This window comes from Chiloscyllium plagiosum, unplaced genomic scaffold (assembly GCF_037043375.1).
Source record: "Chiloscyllium plagiosum isolate Xiang-an unplaced genomic scaffold, Cpla_swu_hap1 HiC_scaffold_12, whole genome shotgun sequence".
Classification (NCBI taxonomy): Eukaryota; Metazoa; Chordata; class Chondrichthyes; order Orectolobiformes; family Hemiscylliidae; genus Chiloscyllium; species Chiloscyllium plagiosum.
Window position 1 is genome coordinate 69,697,303 of NW_028270150.1, and position 13,095 is coordinate 69,710,397.

The window sequence follows — 13,095 nt, forward strand, 5'->3', positions numbered from 1 at the left end:
TGGCAGTCACAGGATGTAGGCAATCAGGAAGCGTGCGTTTCAGGATTTTCCCTGTTATGGCCAATTGAAAATATTACAATAGAATCAATAGTGTTGTTAACTTCCCCTCTTAAATAGTCACATTTCTGACTTTCATGGGCCAGAGTTCTTTATCCTCCCAAATTTGTTGGATGTGTGTGTGGAGTTTTGATGTGAACAAAGGTACACCAGCTTTGAAGACCTTAACCAATGGCAGATGGAGTTTAATTCAGATAAATGTGAGGTGCTGCATTTTGGGAAAGCAAATCTTAGCAGGACTTATACACTTAGTGGTAAGGTCCTAGGGCGTGTTGCTGAACAAAAAGACCTTGGAGTGCAGGTTCATAGCTCCTTGAAAGTAGAGTTGCAGGTAGATAAGATAGTGAAGAAGGTGTATTGTATGCATTCCTTTATTGGTCAGAGTATTGAGTACAGGAGTTGGGAGGTCATGTTGCAGCTGTACAGGACATTGGTTAGGCCACTTTTAGAATATTGTGTGCAATTCTGGTCTCCTTCCTATTGGAAAGATGTTGTGAAACTTGAAAGGGTTCAGAAAAGATTTACAAGGATGTTGCCAGGGTTGGAGGATTTGAGCTACAGGGAGAGGCTGAACAGGCTGGGGCTGTTTTCCCTGGAGTGTTGGAGGCTGAAGGGTGACCTTATAGAGGTTTACAAAATTATGAGAGGCATGGATAGGATAAATAGACAAAGTCTTTTTCCTGGGGTGGGGGAGTCCAGAACTAGAGGGCATAGGTTTAGGGTGAGAGGGGAAAGATATAAAAGAGACCTCAGGGGTAATCTTTTCACACAGAGGGTGGTACTTGTATGGAATGAGCTGCGAAAGGAAGTGATGGAGGCTGGTAAAATTGCAACATTTAAAAGGAATTTGGATGGGTATATGCATAGGAAGGTTCTGGATTAGTGGTGCTGGAAGAGCACAGCAGTTCAGGCAGCATCCGAGGAGCAGTAAAATCAACGTTTCAGGCAAAAGTCCTTCATCAGGAATAAAGACGTGTTCCGAGGCGGAAGATGAGGCGTTCTTCCTCCAGGCATCTGGTGGTGAGGGAGCGGCGGTGAAGGACGCCCAGGACCTCCATGTCCTCGGCAGAGTGGGAGGGGGAGTTGAAATGTTGGGCCACAGGGCGGTGTGGTTGATTGGAACACTTCACCCCAGGGCATCAATGTGGACTTCAACAGTTTCCTCATTTCCCCTTCCCCCACCTCACCCTAGTTCCAAACTTCCAGCTCAGCACTGTCCACATGACTTGTCCTACCTCCCTATCTTCTTTTCCACCTATCCACTCCACCCTCCTTCCTGACCTATCACCTTCATCCCCTCACCCACTCACCTATTGTACTCTATGCTACTTTCTCCCCACCCCACCCTTATCTCTCCACCCTTCAGGCTCTCTGCCTTTATTCCTGAAGAAGGGCTTATACCCGAAACGTCGATTCTCCTGTTCCCTGGATGCTGCCTGACCTGCTGCGCTGTTCCAGCAACACATTTTCAGCTTCCTGATGAAGGGCTTTTGCCCGAAACGTCGATTTTACTGCTCCTCGGATGCTGCCTGAACTGCTGTGCTCTTCCAGCATCACTAATCCAGAATCTGGTTTCCAGCATCTACAGTCATTGTTTTTACCTATATGAATAGGAAGGGTTTGGAGGGATATGGGCCGGGTGCTGGCAGGTGGAAACTAGATTGGGTTGGGATATCTGGTCAGCACGGATGAGTTGGACCGAAGGGTCTGTTTCCATACTGTACATCTCTATGACTCTGTGAGGAAAAGTAGTGGACCCAGCACCAATCCTTGTGACACTTCACAGGTCACATGCCTCCAGTCTGAAAAACAACCCTCCACCACCACCCTCTCTCTTCTACCTTTGAGGCAAAATTGGATCCAAATGGCTAGTTCTCCCTGTATTCCATGAGATCTAACCTTGCTAACCAATGTCCCATGGGGAACCTTGTTGAATGCCTTATTGAAGTCCATATAGATCATGTCTACCGCTCTGCCCTGATTAATCCTCTTTGTCACTTCTTCAAAAACTCAATCAAGTTTGTGAGAAATGATTTCCCATGCACAAAGCCATGTTGACTATCCCTAATCAGTCCTTGCCTTTCCAAATACATGTACATCCTGTCCCTCAGGATTCCCTCAAACAATTTGCCCACCATCGATGTCAAGATCACTGGTCTATAGTTTCCTGACTTGTCCTTACCATCTTTCTTAAACAGTGGCACCACGTTAGCCACCCTCTAGTCTTCCTGCACCTCACTTGTGACTATCAGTGATACAAATATCTCAGCAAGGGGGCCAGCAATCACTTCTCTAGCTTCCCACAGAGTTTGAGGGTACACCTGATCAGGTCCTGGGGATTTATCTACTTTTATGTGTTTCAAGACATCCAGCACTTCCTTCTCTATAATATGGACATTTTTTCAAGATGTCACCATCTATTTCCCTACATTCTACACTTTCAGTCACTTGCAGTTTGGCCAATGGGTCATTGGGTTAATTACAGCCTAACAAGAAGCACACACCTGGAATTTGCTCAATCCTATTTATGTCCAAAGTTTATGCAAGTCTGTATATCAATCTTGTCAATAATAATTTGCATCCACATTTCCTGCAAATTTGTGGGCTCAGTGGTCAGCACTGCTGCCTCACAGTGCCAGGGACCCGGGTTCAATTCCTGCAACTGTCTGTGTTGAGTATGCACATTCTCCCCGTGTCTGCGTGGATTTCCTCCAGGTGCTCCGGTTTCCTCCGACAGTCCAAAGATGTGCAGGTCAGGTGAACGGGCCATGCTAAATTGCCCGTAGTGTTAGGTGCATTAGTCAGAGGGGAATGGGTCTGGGTGGGTTGCTCTTCTGAGGGTCGGTGTGGACATGTTGGGCGACGGGCCTGTTTCCACACTGTAGGGAATCTAATCTTAACTTGCCTACATTGAACTTAAAACTAGCATAATACAAGGTCCACTGCAACATTGTGAAGCGGGATAATACAGAGTGGGCTAATGCCTTGTGCTCTGGCATCTCACTCTTAGAACCTCGTATGCTCACTTTCTTTTCCAACCTTTGGTTGAGCATAGTGCGGCACAATAAAACATCATAATTGCTAGAAAACTGCAGGAATAATTATTACACTGATATCAGACAACTTCAGGCTCTGCTGTGCCTGAAAACTTCAGCAATTGCGCTCGCACATTATTGCTGTAAATGCGTGAAAGTCAAGTGATATAGGATTGCAGTTACGTAAACAAGAGGCAGAATTTATGGAGGATGCAAATAATCAAGTTTTTTTTTCATTGCAACACCTGTGAAAATCAGTAACATTCATATTTCTTGCTACAGCACATGTTGCTCTTGCACATTATAGTTACTGTGAAGAGCCCCCAGGTATTTTAGTCAATATCTCTAAGCAGCAAAGGAAGAAACATAGGGTGGAAATTTATTACAAAGGTAAATTACAGCCAAATTAATGCAAATTCCACAGCTATCAGAATTAAGAACAATAACTTCTATTAAGATTCTCTCTACCTACTGCATGGAAATAATCAGAAACTCTGATGTGTACTTTTAGATTAGATTATCTACAGTGTGGAAACAAGTCCTTCAGCCCAACAAGTCCATACTGACCCTCTGAAGAGTAACCCACCCAGACTCATTTTCCTCTGACTAATACAGCTAACACTATGGGCAATTTAGAATGGCCAAATCACCTGACCTGCACATCTTTGGACTGTGGGAGGAAATCAGAGCACCCGGAGGAAACTCATGCAGACATAGGGAGAATGTGCACACTCCACACAGTCAGTCGCCCAGGGCTAGAATTGAACCTGGATTCCAGGCACTGTGAGGCAGCAGTGCTAACAATTGAGCCACTGTGTCGCCCAAATTTTGGAGGAAACTATTTTCCTCTTTCAGTTAATTCAAAATTTGATCAGGAATGGGATAACTTTATAGTTTATACTTCACATTGACATCGAACATGTAATTAAATCATATATTTTGATCTAAACTGACATTGAAATATGTTGAGTGAGAGCACCTTTCCTTCACATCCACTCATACCCCAGGGCTCACCCCTTGCTCCAAAGGAACTCCATGTTGGGCATTAGGAACCAGCATTTCATGGACACCAGCCATCATATATCCTATATCCACGTTTGACATGTGCCAGATCCCTCATCTCTGAGCAACTTGCAGTGCACCTCTGCATGGCAGGACAAAATAGCAATGCTGCAGCGAGTACATTTTACGTTCAGGGATCCATACCTAGCGCATGGACTGGACTAGGCTGCACCTCCTAGCTGTTTGCTTGCTCTCATAGAGTTCACTCACTCTGAGCAGGACTGGATGTCTTACATTGCCTTTCCTTTTTGCATCTTGCCTCAGAAATATCAGGCTCATATTACTGCTGCATTGCTGTGCTATTCAACAGACACACAAAGCCAGGCAGCTTGGCAAGGTTGTTAGCAGTCCTCATTCAAGTGAAGGGAGATAACCCTCATTTGTGGCATCTCGCAACAGTAAGACAAAGGCAGCCTCTGATACCAGCCAAGGGGTTTGGATGCAGTCAATCAGCCATTAGGGCAGTCAAAGTCAGGATCGTTTCCTCAGAAGGGGTGAGGATCTGAATCTAGATTAGAGTGGTGCTGGAAAAGCACAGCAGGTCAGGCAGCATCCGAGGAGCAGGAAAATCGGCGTTTCGGGCAAAAGCTCTTCATCAGGAATGAGGTAGGAGCCTCCAGGGTAGAGAGGTAAAAAAATCTGAATGTCATGCAACCTGAACTCTTTCAGTCCTATTGTGGGCTTTGCTTCACCTGCACATCCACCAATATCATTTATTGTATCCGTTGCTCCCGATGCGGTCTCCTCTACATTGGGGAGACCGGACATCTCCTCACAGAGCGCTTTAGGGAACATCTCCGGGACACCCGTACCAATTAACCACACCGCCCTGTGGCCCCACATTTCAATTCCCCCTCCCACTCTGCTGAGAAAATGCAGGTCCTGGGCCTCCTCCACCACCCCTCCCTCACCACCCGACGCCTGGAGGAAGAACGCCTCATCTTCCGCCTCGGAACAATTCAACCCCAGGGCATCATTGTGGATTTCACCAGTTTCCTCATCTCCCCTCCCCCCACCTTACCCTAGCTCCAACCTTCCAGCTCAGCACTGTCCTCAAGACCTGTCCTACCTGCCAATCTCCCTTCCCACCTATTCACTCCACCCTCCCCTGTGACCTATCACCTCCATCCATACCCCCATTCACCTATTGTACTCTTTGCTACCTTCTCCCCAGCCCACCCACACCCTCCCCCCCCCCCCCCCCCCCATTTATCTCTCCACCCTCAAGGCTTCCTGCCTCTATTCCCGATGAAGGGTTTTTGCCCGAAACCTTGATTTTCTTGCTCCTCATATGATGCCTGACTTGCTGTGCTTTTCTAGCACCACTCGGATCTAAACTCTTTTCTCTCCTGCAATAAAAGAGATGCAGGTCTGAAGGGAGTGGCATAGCAGTTAAAGCCGATGAAAGTGGGGCGGTATCCTGTGAGAGTAAGTAGGTAGCACAGAAGACATGCAAGATTAATGATGTTTGAGGTTGGGATGCATGACAGCAGGTGGGGAAAGATGTTTCAGGCAATAGTGAGAGTGGGAGAGCATGAGACTTGATGGGAGGTGGATACAGGAGTAGAAATAATGTAAATATGAGGCATCAAACAAAAAATGGTGGTGCCTATACTGGTGGAGTGGAGAAGCCAATGATCTCGATACTTCTTTGCATTCCTTCAGCGAGCTGAGGCTATCAGCATGTGATCTCAGTGTCCCTTGCTAGTCATGGGAGCCAAGGACGTCCCACATCTACTCCATCCCACCCACCAGGACCTCCAGATTCCTCTCCGCAAAGTGGCTCACCAACTTCCTCCTGTTTGCAAAGTCTTGGACAAATGTCAGCAACCACGCAGGGCAGCTTTGGAATGACAGTGCCTGTCCAGGGGCACAACAATCTTTTAAAGGTAGTATCAGTGCTTGGGATGTCAGTCCATTCTGGCATGTTATGTGAATGGCAATTCTTGGATGGGACTAGAGTCAGGTCAGCAGGGTGTCACAGGAGTAGGGTAGGTTGTTAATGACGCATTTTGGTCAGATGCAGCAGGAAACCCTTTTAGGTGTTTATAGAAAACCTGCCATGAAACTCGACAAAAGATACCTAGCTAAATTAAATGTAAAATTCAGGCCGTAGTTTCCATTTCGTACTTATTTTAGCTGCTCGGAAGGAGTTCAAGTTATTTCAGCTTTTTCCAAACTTCTTCTCGGCTGACTTCATTAAATTCATGACCAAACTTTATTTTAAAAATCCTTTGCTTTTACATGATTGAGAGCAGATTTCAAACATCTAATCATCAATCAACAAAACTTTGCTAAAATGCAACTCAAAGATGTTGTTCACATCCCAGGAACACAACAAAAGCTGTTTGCATTACACTTCCAATGTTGTAAACAAAACTCAAACATGCTTTCCATCATCTCGAACAGTATCCATACATGTTCCTTTTTATTATGTTAATTTTGTATGGAATGAATTTGGCAAGTTAAGCATGCTTTGTTATATACAGTGATCAAATTATAATCTAAGAAAACTTCACATCTGCAATAGAATGTAATAAGCCATTTCTTTAGCAATACCACTCAGCCCTCACAGCAGAAATGGAGCTAGGAATATACTTTGTGATAACGTTTTGAAGCAGTGAAAGTTTTTCCTTACTCGGTGAACATCATTCTGTTGTTGTACAGTAGGAACATCACCACCAATAGGCTTTTGTCTTGTCAGCTCATCATTCTTCAAATTTAGCCATGCTAGTAAGTCCTGAAGAGAGACATGCAGCCGCTTCCACTGTTCAGCACTCGTTTCCAGACAGGCTCTAGAAAGGGATTTAAAAAAAAAGTACCTCAGCACTCTATTACCCATATAACAATGATAACTACATTAATTACACTGTACAAAACAGCTTCACCTACCAACTGCAGCCAACTACTCCAAGTAGGTTCTATTCTGCATACCCTGAAGAATGTTTCTTTCCATTAACATGTAAACAAGCACCTCTTATGGCAGACTATTCAAAGCATATCCTGCTTTCTAAAATCAATTTAAATGCTTTTCTGAGAAAACATGTGATTAGAAATGAAACACTACAGGACAAATATATCCCATACTGAATATTATCTACAGTATTTGTCATGCCATTAAATATTCTGAATATTTGTATAAATTATGTTCATTTTTGTCCAAAATGAGTCAAATAAATAAAACAAACAATATAAATTCCTAGGCTGGTGTAACACATACAACATAACACATACCATGTGGTATGTGTTAATTCCAATTTTATGGAAAGATCTGCTGTTCCCCCCTCCTGCCACCCCCCACACACCCCACCCCCAACCCCATAAGACCCATCAGACATAGGAGTGGAAGTAAGGCCATTCCACCCATCAAGTCCACTCCGCCATTCATCATGGCTGATGGGAATTTCAATGCCACTTACCCGCGCTCTCCCCACATCCCTTAATTCCTTGCAAGATTAATAAGTTATCAATCACTACCTTGAAGACACCCAACGTCCCGGCCTCCACTGTGCTCTGTGACAATGAATTCCACAGGCCCACCACTCTCTGGTTGAAGAAATGTCTCCTCATTTCTGTTTTAAATTGATCCCCTCTAATTCTAAGGGTGTGCCCACGAGTCCTGGTAGCCCTACCTGGCGTAAACAACTTCCCAGTTTCCACCCTTTCTAAGCCATGCATTATCTTGTAAGTTTCTATTAGATCTCCTCTCAAATTTCTCAACTCTAATGAATACAATTCCAGGATCCTCAGCCGTTAGGCCGACCATTCCAGGGATCATCCGTGTGAATCTCCGCTAGTCACACTCCAGTGCCTGTATGTCCTTCCTGAAGTGTGGGGCCCAAAATTGGACACAGTCTTCTAAATGGGGCCTAACCAGGGCTTTATAAAGTCTGAGTAGCACATCACTGCTTTTACATTCCAACCCTTTTGAGATAAATGACAACATTACATTTAGTTTCTTAACCATGGACTCAACCTGCAAATCAACCTTTAGAAATCCAAGACCAGCACTCCCAGATGTCTTTGTACTTTGGCTTTGTGAATTTTCTCACCATTTAGAAAATAATCTGTCCCTGTATTCTTTTTTCCAAAGTGCAAGACCTTGCATTTGCTCACATTGAATTTCATCAGCCTCCCCACTTCCTCAGAACTACCTGCCTGTCCGCCTAACTTCGTATCACAGGCAAACTTCACCAGAATGTCCCCACAGTCCCTTCATCCAGATCATTTATATGTAAAGTGGGCGGCAAGGTGGCACAGTGGTTAGCACTGCTGCCTCACAGCGCCAGAGACCCGGGTTCAATTCCCACCTCAGGCGACTGACTGTGTGGAGTTTGCACGTTCTCCCCGTGTCTGCGTGGGTTTCCTACGGGTCCTCCGGTTTCCTCCCATAGTCTAAAGATGTGCAGGTCAGGTGAATTGGCCATGCTAAATTGACCGTAGTGTTAGGTAAGGGGTAAATGGAGGGGTATGGGTGGGTCGGTGTGGATTTGTTGGGCCGAAGGGCCTGTTTCCACACTGTAATGTAATGTAATCTAATCTAAAGTGAACAGCTGCGGCCCCAACACTGAACCCTGTAGGACACCACTTGTCACCAGCTGCCATTTCTAAAAAGACGTTTTCATCCCAACTCTCTGTCTTCTGTCAATCCTCAATCCATGCCAGTAGCTCACCTTGAACACCATGGGCCCTCACTTACTCAGCAGCCACCCGTGAGGCACCTTATCAAAGGCCTTTTGGAAGTCAAGGTAGATAGCATCCACTGGGTTTCCCGAGTCTACTTGTTACCTCTTCAAAGAATTCTAGCAGGTTTGTCAGGCACGACCTCCTCTTACTAAATCCATGCTGACTTATTCTAATCCGACCCTGCACTTGCAAGAATTTAGAAATCTCATCCTTAATGATGGATTCTGGAATTTTACCTTCAACCGAGGTTAGGCTAATCAACCTATAATTTTCCATCATTTGTCTTGATCCCTTCTTGAACAAGGGGGTTACAACAGCAATTTTTCAATCATCTGGGATTTTCCCTGACTCCAGTGTTTTTTGAAAGATTACAACCAGCGCCTCCGCTATTTCTCAGCCATCTCCCTCAGAACTCTAGGATGTAGCCCATCGGAGCCAGGAGATTTATTGATTTTTAGACCTTTTAGTTTTTCTAGTACATTCTCTTTTGTAATGACTACCATACTCAACTCTACCCCAACTGTCCTTAACCGTTGGGATATTACTCATGTCTTCCACTGTGAAGACTGGCACAAAGTACTTATTAAGTTCTTCAGCTATTTCATTATCTCCCATCATGAGCCTTCCTACATCAAATTGGAACAGCCCAATTTCTACTACAGTTCTTATGCATTGAAAGAAGCTTTTACAATCATATTTAATATTACCGGCAAGCTTACCTTCAGATTTGATCCTCTCCTTCCTTATTTCTCTCTTTGTTATCCTCTGTTTGCTTTTGTAGTCTTCCCAATCTACTGATTTCCCAGTGCTCTTGGCCACTTTATAGACTCTCTGTTTTTCTATGATACATTTCTTGAATTCCTTTGTCAGCCAACACTGTGTAAACTCCCCCCCCCACCCCACCGGATAATCTTTCTTTTCTTTGGGATGAACTGTGTCCTCAATTACACCCAGAAATTCCTGCCATTGTTGCTCTACTGTCTTCCCCACTAGGCTCTGCTTCCAGTCGATTTTAGTTAGTTCCTCTCTCTTTATTTAACTGTAACACCATTACATCCAATTTTGCCTTCCCTCTTTCAAACTGCAGACTGAACTCTACCATATTATGATCGCTGCCTCCTCGGTGTTCCCTTTCTTTAGGATCTTTTATACAGTCTGGCTCATTACATAGCAGTAAGTCCAGAATAGCCTGCTCGCTTCTGGGCTCCATCACAAGCTGTTCCAAAAAGCCAACCTGTAAGCATTCCATGAATTCCCTTTCTTTGGATCCTCTGTCAACATTATTCACCCAGTCAATTTGCATATTGAAGTCCCCCATGGTCACCGTGACCTTGCCTTTCTGACATGCCCTATCTATTTCCTGGTACATCTTGTTCCCCTGGTCCTGACCACTGCTGGGAGGTCTGTACATAACTCTCATTATGGTTTTTTTCGCCTTTGTGGTTCCTCAACTCCACTCACACAGACTCCACATCATCTGACCTTACGCTATTCAGTGCCATAGATTTAATTTCATTCTTAACTGACAAAGTAACCCCACTCCCTTTGCCCACCTCCCTGTCTTTTCGATAAGCTGTAAATCCTTCGATGTTTAACTGCCAGTCCTGAAAGCCCTGCAACCACATCTCTGTGTTGCCTACCACAGCATAATTATTCACGATGCTCTGCTATTAATTCATCTACTTTGTTACCAATACTACAAGCATTCAGGTAAAACACCTTAATGCTAATTTTCTTATCCTCATGATATCCGTCATCTCTAGTAATATGTCCTAAGTTATCCTTCCTTTTTGCTTCATTTCTAGTCTGCCCCAAACTTAAACCCTGCACACATGCTAACCCGCTGCTTATCTTTCTACTTGATCCATGCTCCCTGTTGCTTTCCCTTTCCATTCCCTCCGACTCAAGTTTAAAGTCTGAGCGACCGCCCTATTTATCCTTTTTGCTAGAACACTGGTTCCAGATCGGTTCGGGTGGAGACCGTCCCATTGGTATAGATCTCCCCGCTTCCAAAACTGATGCCATTTCCCATGAAATGGAATCCCTTTTTCCCATACCAATCTCTTAGCCACGTGTATATTTACGTAATTTTCTTATCCCGACCCATTTAGCACGTGGCTTGGGCAGTAATCCAGAGATTATGACCCTCGAGGACCTGGTCTTCAATTTCCTTCTGAGAGCTTGATACTCCCAAACAGGTCCTCCTTCCTAATCTTGCCTATGTTGTTTGTGCCAACATGGACCACAACAACTGGATCCTCCCCCTCCAACTCCAATATCCTTTCAAGCCGGTTGGAGATGTCCTGCACCTGGCACCAGGCAGGGAACACACCATGCAGGATTCCCGATCCAGCTCACAAAGGATAATATCTGTCGCCCTAATTATAGAATCCCCTATAACAACTACTTGTCTTTTTGCTCCCCCTTCTTGAGTGGCCTACTGCACCACAGTGCCGTGGTCAACTGGCTCACCCTGTACACAGCCCTTTTCCTCATCCAGACAGGGAGCAAAAATTTCATACCTGTTGGACAAGGTCAAGGGCTGAGGCTCCTCCACTCCTGAACCCAGAATCCCCCTACCTGCCTCACTTACAGTCACACCCTGTTGTTCCTGATCACTAACCAAATTTGAATTATTTAATCTCGCGGGTGTGATGGCCTCCTGAAAAAACCCTCATCTTAGAGTGCTACAAAGGCACTGGGTGGTGTATCATCATCCCACATGGTCAGTGTGAACTTTCAGCCATACTCATAGAGATGTACAGCACAGAAACAAACCTTTCGGTCCAACTTGTCCATGCTAACCAGATATTCCAACCCAATCTAGTCCCACCTGCCAGCACGTGGTCCATTACCCTCCATACCCTTCCTATTCATATACCCGTCCAGATGTATTTTAAATGTTGCAATTGCACGAGCCTCCACCACTTCCACTGGCAGCTCATTCTATACATGTTCCACCCTCTGCGTGAAAACATTGCCCCTTGTATCTTTGTATCTTTCCCCTCTCACCCTAAACCTAGTTCTGGACTTCCTCACCTCAGGGAAAAGACTTTGTCTATTTATCCTATCCATCACCCTCATGATTTTATAAACCTCTATAAGGTCACCACTCAGCCTCCGACCTCCAAGGAAAACAGCCCCCAGCCCGTTTAACCTCTCCCTATAGCGTAAATCCTCCAACCCTGGTAACATCCTTGCAATCCTTTCTGAACCCTTTCAAGTTTCACAACATCTTTCCAATGAAGGAGACCAGAATTGTACACAATATTCCAACAGTGGCCTAACTAATGTCCTTACAGCCGCAACATGACCTCCCAATTCCTGTACTCAATACTCTGACGAATCCTCAGTCAGGTACTTTATTCACTGATTGTTATGCAGTGACCTTTGCAAGAAAATGTTCCAGAAGGTATGTCAAAAGGAACAAGATCAGGCACCGTGGTTGACTTTCATTGTTGAGAAACACTTAGAATTATCCATCTCACTTCACATACAGATACTGAAGAACTGACCACAGCCATACCCAGAAAAAGAGAAAAAACGCTTTGACAAATATCAAATACACTAAAAATTTCTATCCACAGGTGGGAATTTCTTAACATAATCAGTTCAAATCTCAAAGCTACAGTTGATTCAAGTTATGTTTTACCCAACCTCACCACAGCATTGAACACGAACTTGAGAGGCCAATCCCATAAACCCTAGTTCCCATTAATGATCAAAAGTAATATGAAAACCATACCATGTGACCACTATAATATGGCTAGTCACAATACAGAATCATATACAAAAAAAACAAAATGGGGAGAAGACATGGTGGTTCTGTGTAATTTCATATTTCTTGTTGGAGAAGTGCATGTCATCTCTCGTCCTTGAGACCCATTCCTGCTCTCTTCGCTCCATCCTCACTACAGTGTTAACCATCTAATTTCTCAGCTTGATTCGCTTGTTAACTAATATTCCAAATTTTCCCACTCATTGAGCAGTGCTTCGTTTTCCTTTTAAAAAATTTCATAATCATCATCCCTACGTCTAAATTATTGAAACTTCAGGTGCTCCGAGCCACTCATGGAGTCATAGAGATGTACAGCATGGAAACAAACCCTTCGGTCCAACCCATCCACGCTGACCAGATATCCCAACCCAATCTCGTCCCACCTGCCAGCACCCGGCCCAAATCCCTCCAAACCCTTCCTATTCATATACCCATTCAAATGCCTCTTAAATGTTGCAATTGTACCAGACTCCACAT

The 13,095-nt window shown here is 44.6% G+C and overlaps 1 protein-coding gene across 11 annotated transcripts in view; it reads right to left on the reverse strand.

Annotated features, from left to right (window-relative positions):
- dmd (dystrophin) overlaps window positions 1–13,095 on the reverse strand; it is a 2,003,576-nt gene that overhangs the window by 210,879 nt on the left and 1,779,602 nt on the right. For all 11 annotated transcript variants that reach the window (XM_087992890.1, XM_087992895.1, XM_087992900.1 and 8 more), the window contains one exon: window positions 6,793–6,949. In XM_087992890.1, coding sequence (XP_087849016.1) covers window positions 6,793–6,949 — 157 coding nt within the window. The remainder of the gene's footprint in view (window positions 1–6,792; window positions 6,950–13,095) is intronic.